This window comes from Panthera pardus, unplaced genomic scaffold, assembly GCF_024362965.1.
Source record: "Panthera pardus isolate Hobbes unplaced genomic scaffold, ASM2436296v1 HiC_scaffold_18, whole genome shotgun sequence".
Classification (NCBI taxonomy): Eukaryota; Metazoa; Chordata; class Mammalia; order Carnivora; family Felidae; genus Panthera; species Panthera pardus.
The window spans coordinates 10,072,294-10,091,853 of NW_026526743.1; the positions used below are offsets into that span (position 1 = coordinate 10,072,294).

A 19,560-nucleotide genomic window follows, 5' to 3' on the forward strand; every position below is an offset into this window, starting at 1 on the left:
CTTCTCTTTCTGGAATCGAAGAGGAGGGACGCATGCACAAGGGAAATTCGTGCCCTGTTTTTAGGCAGGTGAGGGAGAGCAGAGAGCTCTTCCTGTCTCTGCTTTTTCTCAGATGCTCTCAGTTCGAGATCATCCTTATGCCAAAGTGGCATATTTCAGGCTTACATATCCTGACCCCCTTCTAATCCAACCCACATAGCATTTCTTCATCGAAATAAATCACTGTCAATAATACGGAGTAAGTGCTTGCTGTATGCACAGCTCTGAGCACCTTAGAGGGGTTAACTTATCTAACTTCATCACGAGCCCCTGCCAGAAGCACCATTAAACTCTTCTCTGCAAGTACTCCTGCCTATGAAGCTTTGAGAAACCAATGGGATAGGAAGGTCAGCTTCCAAACAGGAAGGTCGCTAATCCAACAACACCTCCCACCGCAGCACGTGCGAGGAGCAAAACAACTGGACGGAGAGCGGCTGGCATCGCCCGTGTGTTGCCCATTGGGGCTCACGGCAGATCTAGTCACCCATATCATTTAAGTGGCGTTGACTTTGCAAGTTAAATGCACATATAATGTGATGTCGCCCTATAGCGGCAGGGGCACGCCAGCCCCGGGGGTGACCTCTCCTTCCCCTCCTTGCCAGGGAGGGAGGGATGGAACTTGAACAACCTCACCATTCCCTTCTGGGGGGCTCTCTCCTTGCAGACTGGGGAACTGTGGCCTCACAGCTGCCGACTGCCAGGACCTGGCCTCAGGCCTCACCAGCGGCCAGAGTTTGACACACCTGTGCCTGTCCAGCAACAGCCTGGGGAGCGCAGGCATGAATCTGTTGTGTCGAGCCATCAAATCCCCCAACTGTGGGCTACAGAGGCTGATGTGAGTCCGACTCCCTTCCCTGGGAGGTGCACTGTCCTATTACAAGCAGCATGTATCACCTGCCGAACACAAAGCAGAGGGGAACACTGTTGTCATGATGAAAGGAACTTATAAGGGCTGTGTCCTGTCCCGCACCCCGACTTCCTCCTTCCGTGGAACATTCCATTTCTGCCTCTGTTTTCTTTCAGTGGGAAATCATCATTCACCCAAAGGCAGGCAATTCTCCTTACTGTCACCACAGTCACATTCTGAAAAGTCACCATAAACACAGAACCGTTGCTCCCATGGGAAACATGGGGTTAGGTTCCTGGGTGCCTCCGGTCACGTTTTCCTCTACCAGTCGATCAGTGCCTAACCTTGCTTTGTGCGTTTCTGTTTAAAGACCCCTTATTTAATGCATATTGTTGATTCGTTAGCATTGAGCTCAGGGCCAACAGGGCCATCACTCATGCCTGGAGGAAGCTATTTTCTCCACTCCTAAGCACAGCCTTCTTGTGCGTGGACACAGTGGGCAGCACCTCAGCACTAGACATTACCACTGCATTTTAAGCCACAAAAGCCACAAAAACACGAAAAAACGTGGCGCTGAGTGAAAAGGATACTTGTTTATGATGAATTTGAAGTGAGTTCAGCCTCAGCGGGGAGCGGGTGCCTTGGGCAGCTCAAAACTTTCTCTGCTCTGCACGTGCACGCGTGTCCGTGAAGGACCGTGAGCACCGTGCTTAGGGGTTCTCAGGGTAGCAAATAACTTTGAGCGGGCAAATTTGCAAACACAGAATCCAAGAATAATGAGGCTCGGCCACATGCATAAACTCTCTTAGTTGCTAGAGACGCAGAGATGGTAAATGTGTTCTCTAGGTTCACAGAGCTTAGATTCTGGCAGGGAGAGCTGGATAAGGGAGATGTTTAGACGATGGTAATGGTGGCACAGGGTTGAGAGCCACAGAGGCAGCGTTCCTCGGCTCCAGGGAGGGACCCGCACACAGTCAGGCGATGCTGTGTACTCTAGCTGGGTTACAAGAAGATGTCTCAGTAACTGCTTTAAAAACTGCCACCCGTGTTGCCAAATTACTCTTCTAGCCTCCATCTTTGGTGTGGGAGTGAGAACGAGAGGGTTTTGTTACACCTGTTCCATACCATCAGTTTGCCTTGCTGGGGTCATTTTGCTTTACGCCATCTCACCCCGTTGACCAATCAGTTCACCAATAACTCTGTAAAAGCAAAAAACTGATCTAGGCTGATGGTGTACCTGTAGCCATAAATTCTGTTAAAGAATATAACTTTAATGTTCATGTCTCTTAGAGTGAGTTCTAAGTAGTGATGGGATATTGAGTATAGTAGACAGAATAGTGCCCCTCCCCCCCCAGATGTCGGTGTCCTAACCCCTGTAAATACATAAACTCACATGGCAAAAAGGACTTTGCAGGTGCAATTAAGTTAAGGATCTCGAGATGGGGAATGGTCTAGGATTCTCTGTGCAGCCCTAATATTATCAAAGAGGTTTTAAAAAAATTTTTTTTACATTTATTTATTTTTGAGAGACAGAGACAGAGCACAAGTGTCGGGGGCGGGGGTGGGCAGACAGAGAGGGAGACACAGAATCCAAAGCAGGATCTAGGCTCTGAGCTGTCAACACAGAGCCCGACGCAGGGCTAGAACCCACGAACCGCGAGATCATGACCCAAGCTGAAGTCAGATGCTCAACTGACTAAGCCACCCAGGTGCCCCTCAAAGGGGATTTTATAAGAGAGAAGAGGAGAAGAGATGTGGTAACAAAGGCCAGAGGATATAACTGCTGACTGGAGACTGGGAGTAAAGAAAACGGCAGCCTATAGAGGTTAGAAAAGGCAAGGAGCAAAGATTATCCCCTCGAGCCTCCAGAAGGCACACAGCTCTGCGGACACCTTGAGTCTGCTCCAGTGAGACTCTGAACTCCAGAACCACATGATCATAAATGTGTGTTTTAAGCCACTAAGACTGTGCTGATTTGTTCTAACAGCAATAGGAAACTAACACATTGAGTGTGAAGGAAAATTAAAAACAGGGGATCTTGAACGGCATCCAGAACGTGCATCATACCGGGCATCAAGCTTTTACTTAAATTCTAGTCCCTTAACACGCAGCATAATTTTGTTTTCAGCAATAGAATTCACTGATTCATCACTTACATACAACACCCAGGGCTCATCACAAGTGCCCTCTTTAATCCCCATCACACCCATCTAGCCCATCCCCCCAACCAATACCCCTCCATCAACCCTCAGTTTCTTGGCTATCGTTAGTCTTTTGTGGTTTATTTCCCTTTTGTCCCCTTCCCATATGCTTCTCTGTTTTGTTTCCTAAATTCCACATACGAGTGAGATTACATGAATTTGTCTTTCTCTGACTGACTTATTTCACTTAGCATAATACGTTGTTCCATCCATGTTGTTACAAATGGCAAGATTTCATCCTTTTAGTGGCTGAGTAATATTCCATTGTATGTATATACCACATCTTCTTTATCCATTCATTAGTCAATGGACATTTGGGCCCTTTCTGTACTTTGTCTATTGTTGATAGAGCTTCTATAGACATTGGGGTGTATGTGCCCCTTCAAATCTATATTTTTGTATCCTTTGGGTAAATACCCAGAGGTACAATTTCTGGGTTGTAGGGTAGTCCTATTTTTAACTTTCCAAGGAACCTCCATACTGTTTTCCAGAGCAAGCTGAAAGGTTCTTAAGTACCCCCGTAAATATCCCCCTCCCAAAGCAGGAATAAATTGGGGCCAACAGAAGTTGCCTCCCCAAGGTTACCCCAAGTCCTGAGTACGCCTTCCTCTCTCCCTTGTGTGTTCCCTGCAGACTAAAAGAATGTAACCTGGATGTCGCTGGCTGTGGCTTTCTTGCATTTGCACTTATGGGCAACAGACATCTGACACACCTGAGCCTCAGCATGAACCCCTTGGAAGATGACGGGGTGAACCTTCTGTGTGAGGTCATGATGGAGCCATCTTGTCGCCTCCAGGACCTGGAGTAAGTTTCAATGGTTGTTGGGGGCCAACTCTACCATACTGGGGCCTGGGGTTCCTAGAAAGTCAAGAGATGTGAGCAGGAAGACTGGTACCAAAAATCAGTTCTGGGGTCAACCAGATGCTCATGTGTTCTGGGGTACACTACAGTGAGTGTGGGAAGGACGGAGAGATGAGTCCAAACAGAAGCCCCAAGACAGGATCTTTGCAGCTTAGGTCGCCCTTGGTTTCTAAAACCTGTTCACTTCTCAGAGGACTTCTTTTTGTCCTAAGTTACTCTTCTGCTGTTCGTTCTGTATGTAGGGCGAAAACGGAGGGGCTCTCTCTCTCTCTCGATACCTTTTTCACTCCCTTTTACTGGAACGTTTCTATTTAATAAGAGTATTCCATCCTTAAACAGACTACAGGAAAGTTAAAAGGTCTCAATGAGAGGAAATAAATCCCCAATTCATAACCAAGCAGTAAGCGCTGTTACTCCTTTGGCAAATTCCTCCCAGATGCATAAATAGCATTTAGTGTTACAAAGAAAGGATCTCAGCAGTTACCACTGGAGGCTTTCTTGCCCACGTGGCAGGCACAGGGCTCTATATATTTTGCATGTGAAGTCTCATGTAGCTCCCCTACCAATCATTCCCAGGGGAAACCAGAACTCCCAAGGAGCCAAAATCTTGCCTTTGGTCTCACATTCTGTCCCCCAAGGATCTGCAGACCATAGTAGTAACTAAGTATTCCATTTAAGGAGGCATGATACCTTTAAAAAAATCCCCTAAAGCTAGACACTGAGCTTATGGCCAATGTTTTAGTCATATGTACCTTGCAAATCTTTATGTAATTGGTAGCACCTTCTCTTCAATTACAAAAATAGAATTAATGAACCAAAAAGTAAGACCATTTTAAGACCTCTTCCTCTCCAATAATACATAATAGAGAGGAATTGGATAGAGATCATAACCCACAAATCAGAGTTCCGCACCCCCCCCAAGCATTAATTCTTACGTTTGTTTTCATGAAATTGGCATATCAAGCCCTACTTTTGTATGGAGTAGAAACTAAAGCTTAATCAATTGGAGATGACATCTCTTTGGGATTACATTTATGTGCTGGGGGGTTATCTGGTCCTCACCTCATCATTTATCCATGCTGACATCCAAGACCTGGTCATTCCCACCTGATCTGCAGGTGTGGGCCCTAACAACCGTGTTCTTGCTCATTCTTGGTGTGAATGCCTCATGAAGAAGGACTCTCTCATCCCCGATGGGATCGTTCATTTTAAAATGAAAATAGGAGACAGTGAAGCTGTTCCCATCATTTCTACTCAGATGAGTCAGCCGGTCCTTACTGCAGGGGCTCTCTCGACTCCCACCTTCATCATTCCTACTGGGAACAGAAGCACAAGACGCCTCTCCTTTCAGACCCCAAACCTAACTCGCATTTCAGTAGCTTCTGTCCTCTGTCATCTTTTCTCGTTCCCTCAGGGCTCTGTCCTTTGTCACGGACTCTACCAACTTCCCTCTTGTGGGTTTTTTTTTTTTTTTCTGTCTCTTTCTTCTCATCCACCAGGGAGAATCCTTACCCATCTCCAGGTGGGAAGCAAGCTCTGATGTGCTTGTTTCTTTTTTTCCAAAGATACCTCCAGCCACATCACATACTTTCCCCACCTGCCACTATCTCCCTCTGCACATTAACTAGTGGATTTTGCACAGTCGAAAACATTACCAGGGATGAACAGAAAGGTTACCAGTTAGGAAAGAGTAAAGGAAACGCCCCACTGATGTTTCTGGGCATCATCCCCTTGAAGCACTCTCTCCTCAAATTACACGGACTGTCTTCTTGCAGACTGGTTAAGTGTCATCTCACTGCCACCTGCTGCAAGAATCTGTCCCAGGTGATCTCAAAGAGCAAATACCTGAAGAGCCTGGATCTTGCCGCCAACGCCCTGGGTGATCATGGCATCGTAGAGCTGTGCGAGGGACTAAAGCACAAGAAGGCTTCTCTGAGGAGGCTTGGGTGAGCTCCTGGGGCCACCTGTTTGAGGGCTGGGTGAAGAGAAATGGGGACCTGAGCCTGAAGTTGCTTGAACAAAGACGGTGTTCTCTCTTGATTCCACTTGAATTTGCTTTGTTCTTCCCGGTGCTTAAGACATGACATCACCCCCTTCAAATCAACATAAAGCTACTTCATAGGAAAGCCCTAGACTCTCCACCATGAAAGCAGTTAATATCTGCACCCACATTCCCTTCTTTATAAACAGTAAAGGAGGAATCCCTACCTCTATCAGAGGGTAACTTTGCTCACATTGGAATCCAAGAAGCATCTACGAAGTGCCTTATACTATCACAGAATTACCTCCCCTTGTCTCCTTCCACAGACACCCCACTAGAGATTTTGTTTTCATAAATGCTTAGATATAATTTCAGAAGCAAAACCAATAATAAGCCTTATTCAATCCCACCTCACCATCTAACTACAGGCAGCTAAAACTACTTGAGCTCCATGCCACAGACTTTTTACTCTATCACAAAAAATTCCCAAACACGCCAAACCTAGAATGATTGGGACATGAAAAACTGTATGCTCACCATCCAATTTAAACAATCATCAATATTTTGCTCTGGCGAGTTACAGGGTTTGTCATTGTACCTCTAAATACCTCAATATGCATCTCCAACATGTGAGAACATGGTCACCATACCATATTTACATCCAACAATGCCATTTGGCTCTCCACTGCTCTTAGGATAAAATCCTAAATCCTTAACATGACCTAAAATGTCCAGCCTCCTCTCACGCCACTGCCTCTGGCTCCCCTCTGGCCATCTGGTCGACTCTCCATGTCTCAGACATGTCCCACCCCTTCCTTCCACAAGGGCTGTGCAGTGTCCTAAGCTCTGTTGCTGCTTCCTGCCCCCATTCACTGGGCTTACTTCTTGTCTCTTGAGTCTCACATGAAATGTCAGTTCCTCAGCAAGTCTTTCTCCATGTGTCTTGTTTGGTTCCCTGGTGACAGATGCTCTCAACCTTTATCTTTCATTCTTTCCACAACTATAATTAAGTCACTCAGGGATTCTTACCACCAGAACCAGCAACAATGGCAGCATCATCACCTGGGAACTCATTAGAAATGCAAACATTGGGACAGGTTGGGGGCCTTGGGTGGCTCAGTTGGTTGAGCATCTGACTCTTGATTTTGGCTCAGGTCATGATCCCAGGGTTGTGGGATCAAGTCCCACTTTGGGCTCCATGAAGCCTGCTTGAGATCCATTCATTCATATTCTCTCTCTCTCTCTCTTTCTCTCTCTCTCTCTCTCTCCCCCTCTCCCTCTCCCTCTCCCTCTCCCTCTCCATCCATCCGCCCCTCTCCCCTGCTCTCTCTCCTTAAAATAAAAAATTAAAATTAAAAAAAAAACTAAGCAAATGTTCAGGTTCCTGCCCAGAACTGCTGAACCAGAAACTTCTACAGGTAGTGCCCACAACTCAGTTTTAAACATTGATGTGAAAGTCAGATGGGTTGAAGGATCAGTCACTAATCTTTGGAGGCATTTCTTGGCATGTTGGCTTTGCAGGTTGGAGGCATGTGGACTGACTTCAGACTGCTGTGAGGCACTCGCTTCGGCCCTCCTCTGCAGCCAGCGCCTGACCAGCCTAAATCTGATGCGGAACAATTTCAGCCCTGCAGGAATGATGAAGTTATATCCAGCCTTTGCACAACCCACATCTAATCTACAAATAATTGGGTAAGTCCCTGGCATTGTCTTCTGAGATACAAACCTCCTTGTACTACAGGCATGCTAGTTGGTGGACAAACACTTTACCCCAGAAGTTGAGATTGTGGCTCAGAAACCAGATATTTATTCAACCACTAAGTGCCCACTGTGTTCCAGGCACTGTGCTGGGGATACAGGGACACAGACATAGAGGCAAGGTGCCTGATTTCACAGGGCTTACTTTTGGATGGGTTTAGAAACAGTGGAGAGACAACATATAAATAAGATGTTTATCCTTAAAAAACTAACAATATAATTGCTAGATGAGCCAACAATTATAGCTCTGGGTACATATCCAAAAGAATTGAAACCGGGATCTAGAAGAATTGTTTGTACACCCGCATTTATAGCAGCATTATTCACAACAGGCAAAGGGCAGAAGCAACCCAGGCATCCATTGACAGGTGAATGAGCAAATGAACTGTGGTATAGCCACACAATGGAATAAAATTCAGCATTAAAGTGTAAGGAAATTGTGACACACATTACCGCATGGACGAACCTTAAGGACATTATGCTGAATGAAATAGTCCGATGCAAAAAGACAAACACTGCGTGACTCTACTTAAGTGAGGTCCTGAGAGGAGTCAAATCCATAGAGACAAAAAGTAGGGGGTGCTGCCAGAGGCTGGGGGAGATGGATGGGAAGTTGGTGTTTAACAGGCATGGGGTTGTAGCTGGGGAAGATGAAAAGTTACGAGGCTACACGTGGAGATGGCTGCACAACAGTGTGGGTCCAGTTTAATGCCACTAAAATGTACACTGAAAAACAGTTAAGATGGACAACCCATTGAGGCTGGTTGTCCTGTATTTGTATCGGTAGAAAACTGCCCAACTGAGACCCTGTGGGTTCCTGTAATGGCCCAGATTGCAGCGGCTGGGTTTATGCAGGGGTCACGTGTTGGCATGTGGGTGTACCCAGAAAGAACACAAGGCTTATCGTGTGGGATCTGAGGGGGAAGACTGAGAGGCTTGGCTGAGTGGATTTGGAAATCTCCACGTGGCCAGGAACTGTTACAGGGATCTTTTCAGCAAATGAGCAGAAAAGGCGGAAGACTGGGTTGGAAAAGAGCATACTTGTATCAGTTACTCAAAAAGCAGGGTGGCCTTGGAGGGGGCCAAGATGGCGGAACAGGATGGAAGGTTTTTGTGCAACCCTGAAATACAGCCAGATCGACCATCCTGCACACCTAGAAAACTGATCTGAGGATTAACCCAACAATCTGCACAGCCTGAACCACAGAATTCAGCAGGTACGCGGCGGGGAGAGCTGAACTGGGGGAGAAAGTCACAGAGGGAAGGGAGCTGTTTGCGCTTGCGGAGAGAGGACGGAGTCGGGGGGAGAGTACAGGAAGCATCCCCCCACCCCCAACGCCCGAAAGCGGCTGGAGAGAAAAGAAAGTATGCGTAAGGGGCTGAACAAAAAAGGGAGAAAGGAGAAGGAGAGGGTTTAAATTCCATTAAACTCTGTAAACAGGGGGAGCGCAGAGTCCAAAACTCCGCAGCTGCATACCTGGTGGAGCTCTGATGGGAGGGGCGAATACCCAGGAGCAGAGACCGAGGTCCTCAGGCCACATGGGAGGCTGTTCCCCTTCTGGGAGGAATCCCCACGGTCAAAGGTCCCAGCGGATCCTGCAGAACCACCACATTCGCTGGTGCTGGAACAGGGCCGTTGGGGGTGAAGCCTGGCGCCAGATGTGAGTTGTGATTTTCCAGAATCCCCAAAATGCTGCTGCTACACGCCCGCGTGAACTTTTTCTGGGGCGGGCTGGCACCCGGCCGCGGTCTCTGGGCGTCGGCAGCAGCACGGTCTCGAGAAGGTTCCTGGGGGCGGCAGGCACCAGCCATTGCTCGGTGAGACCCTCCCGCAGGTCTGAGCGGAACAAAGCTGCAGTCCCTCAGAAGTGACAGCCGGAAACAGCCGCATCTGAGATAAAATTTAGGAGGGAGGAGCCTCCTGGCAACCTGACAGCTTGCTCACGGACAGTGTGGAAGCGGGGGGTGGACGGAAGCCGGACACAGAGGATGAGTGCGCGATCACTGGCCAGAGAGAACAGAACTTCCATACCAGAGACCCGCTACCTGGGTGACGCCATTTTCGCCCCTCCCGCGCATGCGCGCACCCGCCTAGGTGCGCCGCAACATCCACCCCAGTAAGCTAAGCAGCGCCATCTAGTGGAGAACCGGGCTGTTACACTAAGCCCCACCCAACTGCCAACCATGCTCTTCAGGAACAACACGAGTCTCTCCACCTGCTTAGTTTATGGACTACAAAGTGCTTCATAGTTCAACGTCAAGGGGAAACCGATGTAATTTCAATCGTATTTCAGTCTGTTTGCTGGTCCATCTATTCAATTTTTTTTCTTTTCTTATTCTTCAATACAGAAAGAGAAAAAATTTATTTTTATTTTCCATTTCTATTAAAAATAGTTTTTCTTTAACTTTTTTCTACTATATTTTTACTTTTTTGTAAAATTTTCAAATTGTTTTTTTACTTCCATCATTTTATTTTTTTCTCTTTCATTGTATACATTTTTAAAAATTCTTTTTCACATTTATTTTTGAGAGACAGAGACAGAGCATGAGCAGGGGAGGGGCAGAGAGAGAGAGAGAGGGAGTCACAGAATCCGAAGCAGGCTCCAGACTCCGAGCTGTCAGCACAGAGCCTGATGCGGGGCTCGAACATACAAACCGTGAGATCATGACCTGAGCCGAAGTCGGATGCTTAACTGAGCCACCCAGGCACTCCCCATTGTATACATTTTTTCAAATTTTCAAATATTTTCTTTTTTTTCTTATCTTTCCCTTTTTTCTCTAATCTATCAAGCTCCTTTCAACAACCAGACCAGAACACACCTAGGATCTAAGCATCCTTTATTTGATTTTTTTGTGTGTTGTTTTTAATTTTTTTACCTTATTAATTCCTTTTCTTTCTTCAAAATGATGAAATGAAGGAATTCACCAAAAGAAAGAACAGGAAGAAATGACAGCCAGGAGTTTAACACAGATACAAGCAAGATGTCTGAACCAGAATTTAGAATCACAATAGTAAGAATACTAGCTGGGTTGAAAACACATTAAAATCCCTTTCTGCAGAGCTAAAACCTAGTCAGGATGAAATAAAAAATGCTATAACTGAGCTGCAATCTTGAATGGGTGTCACAGCGGCCAGGATGGATGAAGCAGAACAGAAAATCAGCAACAGAGGACAAACTTAGGAAGAATAAGGGAGCAGAAAGAAAGATGGAGATTAAGGCAAAAGAGCACAATTTAAGAATTAGATAAATCAGTTACTCATTAAAAAGGAACAACATCAGAATCATAGGGGTCCCAGAAGAGGAAGAGAGAAATAGGGGTAGAAGGGTTATGTGAGCAAATCATAGCAGAAAACTTTCCTAACCTGGGGAAAGACACAGACATCAAAATCCAGGAAGCACAGAGGACTCCCATTAGACTGAACAAAAACCAACCATCCACAAGGCATATCATAGTCAAATTCACAAAATACTCAGTCAAGGAAAGAATCGTGAAAGCAGTAAGGGAAAAAAAGTCCTTAACCTACAAGGAAGACAGATCAGGCTTGCAGCAGACCTATCCACAGAAACTTGGCAGGTCAGAAAGGAGTGGCAGGATATATTCAACGTGCTGAATCAGAAAAATATGCAGCCAAGAATTCTTTATCCAGAAAGGCTGTCATTCAAAATAGAAGGAGAGATAAAGTTTCCCAGACAAACAAAAATTAAAGGAGTTCATGAGCACTAAACCAGCCTTGCAAGAAATTTTAAGGGGGACTCTCTGAAGGGAAAAAAGATGAAAGAGAGAGAGAGAGAGTGAGAAAGAGGGAAAGAGTAAAAGACCAAAAGCAACAAAGACTAGAAAGGATCAGAAAACACCACCAGAAACTCCAACTCTACACCACCAGAAACTCCAACTCTACGGCAACATAATGGCAATAAATTCATATCTTTCAGTACTCACTCTAAACGTCAATGGACTCAATGCTCCAATCAAAATTAAACAAATAAATAAACTTAAGGAAAAAAATAAGTAGTAGTAGTGTAGGCTTGGACAAGCTCAGCTTGTGACCTTGGGACTTAACATAAAAGAGCCAGACCTAGATTTTCCTAGTGGACATTTCAGGAACCTGTTTCCCTATCTGCAAAATGGGGAAGCTGCTCTGTATCTATTTGAACACCTATTTCTCTCTCCTGTCCTAGAAGATACAAGCTTCACAAGGGTGGGGACTTTGCTTTGTTCATTACTATGTCCCCAAGCCCTATAATAGGACCTGGCTCATAATAGGTTCTCAAGGAGTTTGTGGATGGATGAATAATCATGCCTGACTCTTAGGATCATGGCAAAGGGCAGATGCCTCTAAAAGCTCAGTGTAGCATCTAACACATTGAAGAGTGCCTTTCCACGTAGGGATTTACTCTTGTTCTATGGGGAACCTTCTGTTTCTCCTCAAGAGTACAAAAAGAGGTTTCAAATCCTTAGTGGGGTTTCTGGGAACTTTAAAGAAAGAAGGGTCAGAAACAAATTCCCTGGAGTGCCTGAATGGCTCAGTCAGTTAAGTGACTGACTCTTGGTTTCACTTCAGGTCACGATCTGAGGGTTCATGAGTTTGAGCCCCATGTCAGGGTCTGCGCTGCCAGCTGTGGGTTCTTGGGATTCTCCCCATCTCTCTCAGCCCTTTCCCCCATTCATACTGTCTCTGTCTCTCTGAAAATAAACTTAAAAAAAAAAAAAAAAAGCAAATTCCCAAAGTAACATGTCCCCCTTCTGCCTCACCAGGCTGTGGAAATGGCAATATCCTCCTCAAATAAGGAAGCTACTGAAGGAGGTGCAGCTACTCAAGCCACACATTGTAATTGGGGATGGTTGGTATTCTTTTGATGAAGATGACCGGTATTGGTGGAAAAACTGAAGATGCGAAAACCCTCCCCACCCACACGCATTCTGATGGAGGAACATTGAAAGCTGTGCCCAGGACTTCCCTCTCGGAGATGGAATATGATATCTGTTTCTCACAAAGCCCTCACTGGTAGTTATTCTTGTGTGTCCAATATATCTTGGCTGTTGGATTTGCCTCTGACATAGCCTGTGACCTTCAAGTCCTAGGATTTCTGTATCTATGAAATGTCTGTCCTACTCAGAGCATATGGAGAAAATCAAACATTGAGAGCATTTGGGGAATAAGTACCATGTGGCCTTGTGCAGTGGAGATATGATCCAGGAGAAGAGTGGGGAAACAGGTCCCCAAAGTGGCCCCCAAATGTTAGTGATACAATTCTGCTGGAGTTAAAATAAAATATTGAAGCACAATCCAAAAGTCAAAGAAGGTGTGACTATCAATATCTAAACTTAAACACAAAGCCGAGCGCATTGCTTAGTGTAGTGAAGAACTGGTCTACCACCATCTCTCTGAGGAGAGCAGACTGCTGATCTCATGTAGGCAGGGATGTGGGGGAGCATGGGGTTCAGGGATTGGTGGACCTTTGGGGTGAGTTGACATGTAGCATTCACAGGTGTGTTTACCAGAGTGAATCCTTCCTGATTGGCTGGATTTCAGAAGCTAAGGGGAGTCTTGGTTGGATTGTCAAAGCATGTTCACCGAGGCAAGTTGTCTTGGATCCATTTAACGGGTTTACACCTGGTTGGGTAGCTACTTGTTACCATGGCTACAGAACAATCAGTCTCTTCCTAGGAAAGTGGGAAATTCTTGGGGTTCTCACCAATATGTACTTCTTTTTATTATTCCTCATATTTATCTAGTCTATGATGATGATACCTAACACACATAGTCCCTATTGTGTGCCAGGCTCTATCCTAAGCACAATCTACAACCCATTTGGTCTTCAAATCCAAGGATGATTTTTCAAACCTGGAAATGTTTTAGGCTTGTTCCCTGTCAGCTCAAATCAGATGGTGATTGGCCTGCCTCCTCTCACCCCTGTAATATGGCTGACGAAAAGTTTTTGCCAGGCATAGGAGAAACGTCAGCCCTGTGGTTTCCTTGGGTTTATGCAGTTAGCATTATCTTCAATCTGTGGTGTCTTTGCAGGAATACTTTTTTTAATGTTTATTTATTCATTTTGAGAGAGAAAGAGTCCATGCGAGGGGAGAGGGGCAGAGAGCAAGGAGCAGAGAGAGAATTCCAAGCGGCTCCGTCTCATGACCCCGGGATCATGACCTGAGCCAAAATCAAGAGTTGGACGCTCAACCAACTGAGCCACCTAGCTGCCCCAGGAATACTTTTTAAACACATTCTGGGAGTGTTCACAGTACATCATGCTGTATATTGGGCCAGTGGGACAGGGTTTGTGGGATACGAATGGGGGAGGGGTGTCACAGAGACACCTTCTAAACTGGAGTCTTCAGAACATCACATGGGATACATGACTATCTGACCTACAGACCCAGTGAGGCAGTACCACTAATGCGTGTGTTAAAGCTAATAAAGCATTACTCTTTCAGTCTTTTTAAAGACTATCATGTTAATTATAGCTAAAAATACCTAATGCCCGCCTTCTGTGTTTAATGGAGTTTCTTGAGCACTGCTTGTCCCTGTCTCTCCTGACAGTAGATATGTCCCACTTTGGAAAATTCCCACCAAAAAGGGAGATCAAAGAGTGAAGGCAACAACTTTTTTATTCAGATCCGTGTTGAAATCCTGACTCTGCTAAATGACACTAGACAAATGTCACCCTCCATCAGCCTTTGTTCCCTTATCTGTAAAATAAGGAAAATAGTACCTGCCTCTTAGGGTCAGTTTGAGAAGAAGAATTTTGGAAAAGCTCACCAGCAGCTAGAACATTCATTCCACAAATATTAAGTACCTACCTGTGTTATCTATGGCAGTTCACAATATTGTTCACAAACTTAACAGCTTAAAACACATTATCTACACAGTTTCTATGGGTTAAGAGTCCAGAAGTGGCTTAGCTGGATCCCCTGCCTCAGGGTCTCACGAAGCCACAATAAATGTGTCCAGTGGGTCTGTGGTCTAATCTGGGACTCAACTGGGGAAGGAATCTCTCCCAAATTCAAGTGGTTCCCAGAAGTGTTCATATGTTTTCAGGCTGTTGGACGGAGGACTTCAGTTTTTTTCTTGCTGGTTGTCAGAGGGCATTCCCAGCTACTTGCCATATCGCCCCCTCTATATGGCAGGTTGCTTCTTCAAAGCTAGCAAGAGAGAGAGTCCCTCTGCAAAACAGACTTATAAATTCATGTCGCCACAGAAGCAAGGTCCCATCAACTTTGCCCTATTCTATTTGGCTATAAGTCACAAGTCCTGCTCACACTCAAGGGAAGGAGACCCCACAAGGACATGAACATCGGGATGAAGGGAGCATGGGGCCACCTTATAGTCTGTCCAATGCTCTGCTCTATGCTCTAGAGGGAAGCCACTCTCAACTCACTTCTGTGTGTTGGAAAGGGCAGCTTCTGTCTTGTTTCCCCCAGCCATCTCCAAGGGTAGAGAAGAAGTTATTTAGTTGGTAAGGCCAGAAGGAAGACACTGGACTTGTGTGGCTTAGCCCCTCTGGGCACTCCTTCCAAGCAGCCTGTCCTTAGCAAGCCTCCACGGGCTGGAGGACTCTAAGGCAAAGTGTTAGGAATCTGCAAGTACAGGCCATCCGACCAGTGGCGTTTTGAGCACTAGAAGCGACATCATGATCTGTATCTGATTCGTGATTTCTCATTTAATTCCAAGTTCCAAAAGAAGGGGAAATGCCCAGCCCCTATGTGCTGGCCGCTGGGCCAGGGCTGACCGTTCAGCAGCACGCAAGTCCAGCAAGGTCTCTACTCTCTCTAACATTGTAGCGAGGAGACCAGTACAAGCTGCAAATGTCCAATCAAACATCTTACAAAGAATCAGACAGTAGTGGCATGTTGGCAAGAGTGGGCCAGCCGTTTTTGACTTTGGAGCCTGAGAAGGCCATGTGTCTTCTTCTTCTGTTTGTATTTTTTAAAGCTGGCTTTGGGATATGCTTTTCTCCATTTAGTGTGCTGTTCTGAGCTTTGACAAACACTGGATAGCCTTCACCAAGATGTACAGAACAGTTCATCTTCCCAAAAAGTCCCTCATGCCCGTTTGTACCCCACAGTTATTCCCCACAACCTCCCTGTGCTGCTGAGTTAACTAAACCTGGAACTGGCCGCCCGTGGAATTGTTTCTGGGTGTAGCACAGATAGGGGCTTCAGGTCAGGATCCCTAGCCTGCCTTTCCATGGCTCCACAATTCCCTTGAACGTCCCCGGATGTGCACTAGATGGCAGTGGAGCACTTTAATTTCTAAAGCTAAAACTGCAGAAAGATGTGCTCACGCCTCCCAGTAGTGAGGTTTTCAAGTCAGCCTTGTTGTGGGGGAGAGGCTGTGCAAGACGGGATATTGAGCAGTATCCCTGGCTTCCCCCCGCTAAGAGGGAGCACCCGCCTGCCTCCAGTCTTGACCACTGAAACTGACTCCAATCACGGCCAGATGTCACCCGGGGACACAGTCGCCCTCGCCTGAAGACCACCGCTCTATATTAAGCCGGAACACCTCCCTCAGAAGCATCCTCAGTGGCTTTCCCTCTACCCCAGTGGACTGGATCGATTCGCAGGCAATCCCATATCAGTATGCAGTGCTGAGGGTACCACCGCTTCAGGACATTTGTGTACTGGGCACCCAAGAGGGTAGCTGCCCCAAACCCGGAAGCAGTCAAGATGCCCTTCAGGAGGTAAATGGATAAATACCCTGTGGTCCGGCCAGATAATGAAACATCATTCAGCACTGAAAAGAAACGAGCTATCAAGCCATGACACAGAGGAGCCTTAAATGCACATTACTAAATGAAAGAAGCCAATCTGAAAAGAGTGCGTGCTGTAGGATTCCAACCATGTGACATTCCAGAAAAGACAAAACCACGGAGACAATAAAAAGATCAGGGCTTGCCAGAGGGTGGGGGGAGGCGGGAAGGATGAACAGGTCAGGACAGTGACATTGTATGATACAATATACACGTGTCCCGATCCATAGAATATACAACACAGAGAATGAACCCTAATGTAACTTGTAGGCTTTGTATGATAATGATGTGTTGGTACAGGTTCATCAATTAACAAATGCACTACTCTGGGGGAGGATGTGGATAGGGAGGGAGGCTGTGCACAGGTGGGTCAGGCGGTATGTGGGAAATCTGTGTACCTACCACTTAGCATTCTGTGAACCCAGAACTGCCCTAAAATGCCTTTTTTTTTTTTTTAAGAGAGTCTGGTTGCAGAGTTTTTAAATTCTTAGTGAAAACCAACTCAGGTCCTTCTATAGTCTGGAAATACCTGTGTCACTCAGATGGTTTTTCTTCATCTTTTTGCCACAGATCACTGGGGACCATGATCAAAAATTGAAGGGGGAGAGGAGAGACAAAAATCTAGAAAGCTAATTTTTTTTCATTTTTTTAATGTTTTATTTTTATTTTTGACATAGAGAGATAGAGCATGAGCAGGGGAGGGGCAGAGAGAGAGGGAGACACAGAATCTGAAGCAGGATCCAGGCTCTGATCTGTCAGCACAGAGCCCGATGCGGGGCTCGAACTCACGAACCCAGACCCACGCATTTAAATGATATGGCATATAATATCCCCTACTGCTCTTCACCCTGGAGCCATCTTTTCATGGTTTCACAAACACTGTGCTACTCTCAAGAATCCACACAGTGGCAGCAGAGACCAGCATTTTCCTAGAGGACCCTAGGAGGCTGCAGAATGGGAACATCCACCTTGCCTGGTTGCATGGAGCATTTCTGCATCGTAGAAGGCTACTGCCGAATTTTTCTGGATTTATCCACAGCAGTGAATGCAGCTAAGGACAGACAGGAGCCTCTGAGGTCCAGGATGAGGGGCAAGGGGGAGGATGAAGGAAGCTGCCAAACTAGATGGCATTCTGGGCAGTATTTCCATCCCATTGGGAATGATAGTGTATCAGAACATCACCAGATCTTGAGTGAGTGGCCTCACTTAACAAAATGTAGCCATGTCTCTGCAGTGTGTGGCAGAACCTAATGACTGGAACCCAGTGTTACTGTGTCTCCTTGTATATTTTTGGGTGTGTTGCCTCACCTCTCTGAGGCTGCTTCTCCCTCTGCCAAATGGAGGAAATAGTTCCTGATTCCTGGTGTTAGTGTGAATATTAGGCAAAATGAGACCTATGGAGCCCCAGACACACAGTAGATTCACATTAAATTGTATCTCCCGAGAGTCTCTTAGATAACAGCCATCTCGAAACCCTCACTTGTGTGTCCCCTCACTGGGGAGAGCAGGCAAAAAGAGTCACTTCATGCACTGTTGGGGACACAATCAGTCTAACCTCTGGGGAGAGGTTGTATCTGTCAGAATTCAAATGCACATTCCCCCTCATGCCAGGAGAGGAAGAGTGAATTTTGGTGGAGTATTTTTTCACAGCAGAAGATGAGAAAGCATCTCAGTGTGCATCTGACTGAGACTGGGTAATAAAATGCTACATCCATGATAAAATGTTTTTTTTTAATATTAAAAGGAATAAGATAATGTATATGGGCCTCTCTGGAACAATCTTGGATACACAAGTAGGTAGGCAGGTAGGTAGACAACAGACATATACGTAGACACATAGACATACAGGTGCAAGAATACACACATAGATGATAGAAACATAGATACATACATAGATATACATAGATGCGTAGGTACACAGATACATAGAAACATCATATATACATCCGTCCATACATACATACATAACAAGTGGCAGAATGATATGCATGATGTGCTCCCATTGATAAATTATTTTTTAAGTATTTATTTAAGACTTTATTCACGGAGTCTCTTAAAGGATAATGTAGAAAGAGGGATAAGGAACCTGGGAATTGAGATAAAAGAGAGTTGGTGTTTTTCCTCCAAGTATCTTTTTTTTTTTAAGATCTTATTTGTGATCACGTATCAATTCCTGACACAAGTTCCCTTGGCATAGCCCCCAGCAGCCATATCGAGATAGTGTTTTTGCTCTGCTAGCTGGGGGCCACATCCATTTCACAAGCATTGCATGGAGTAGAGACCACTGTGAGGATGGGTATTAGATTTGGACTTTTAAGCTCTGCTACCTACTAGCTAGGATAGCCGGGGGAAAGCCTCCCCTGAGCCTCTTTTCTTATCTGTAAAATGGGGACAATACCACTTCATGAGATGGTTAGGAAGCCTCAGATGATGTCTGTGGATTAAGCGGGTTTCCAACACTCTAGACCCAACGGCGAGGCTCTGTCCGTGGTGCTGAAGGATCTAGCCAAGTGACGAGGTGGGGGGTTTGTGGAATAGACTTTTTTTGTCTCTCAATGCAGGAGAGAAGGCAACATCGATGGGGCCAGAAACAATCCCCTCCCCACCCATAACTTCTTTGGGAGGTCAGTGGAAGAGAAAAGATGAGTAGGTGTATGATACACAGAGACACAGATACATACAAAGACACAGGCACCTACAATGATACATACACACAAGGACACAGACATGTGGGACTACAAAGACACACAGGGACACACACACACGTGTGTGTACACGCACACAGATACACACACACGACATTCACTCCTCTAAGGATGGCTTGGAGCACACCAGTCCCCAAGACCTCTATTAGCGGAAGGTTTCATGATCAAACAAGTTCAGGAAATACTGCTTGTTATAACTTACCCTCCACCCCCACCTCTGCAATTAAAAGGCTCCTGAAGGGAAACAAAGAAACAAAAACTTGTTTAATGATTTATTCGGTGATCAAAATCTCAACTCCACACCTACCATGTGCCCAGCACTGTTCTATGTGTTGAAAAAAAAAATTCAAATACAACATTTTCCCAAGTTACTTGAACACAGGATCCTGTTTTCTCCAAATATCTAATCAAC

At 45.7% G+C, this 19,560-nt stretch overlaps 2 protein-coding genes across 6 annotated transcripts in view; one reads left to right on the forward strand and one right to left on the reverse strand.

Moving 5' to 3' along the window:
• Positions 1-9,747, reverse strand: part of NLRP13 (NLR family pyrin domain containing 13) — a 103,409-nt gene extending 93,662 nt beyond the window's left edge. For all 5 annotated transcript variants that reach the window (XR_008423384.1, XR_008423383.1, XM_019439159.2 and 2 more), the window contains exon 1: positions 9,165-9,747. The gene's annotated coding sequence lies outside the window, so the exon portion shown is untranslated. The remainder of the gene's footprint in view (positions 1-9,164) is intronic.
• Positions 1-14,132, forward strand: part of NLRP5 (NLR family pyrin domain containing 5) — a 33,341-nt gene extending 19,209 nt beyond the window's left edge. The window contains exons 8-12 of the mRNA XM_053906475.1: positions 704-874; positions 3,721-3,891; positions 5,724-5,894; positions 7,451-7,621; positions 12,446-14,132. Coding sequence (XP_053762450.1) covers positions 704-874; positions 3,721-3,891; positions 5,724-5,894; positions 7,451-7,621; positions 12,446-12,578 — 817 coding nt within the window. The 3' untranslated portion in view covers positions 12,579-14,132. The remainder of the gene's footprint in view (positions 1-703; positions 875-3,720; positions 3,892-5,723; positions 5,895-7,450; positions 7,622-12,445) is intronic.
• Positions 14,133-19,560: the final 5,428 nt, after the last annotated feature.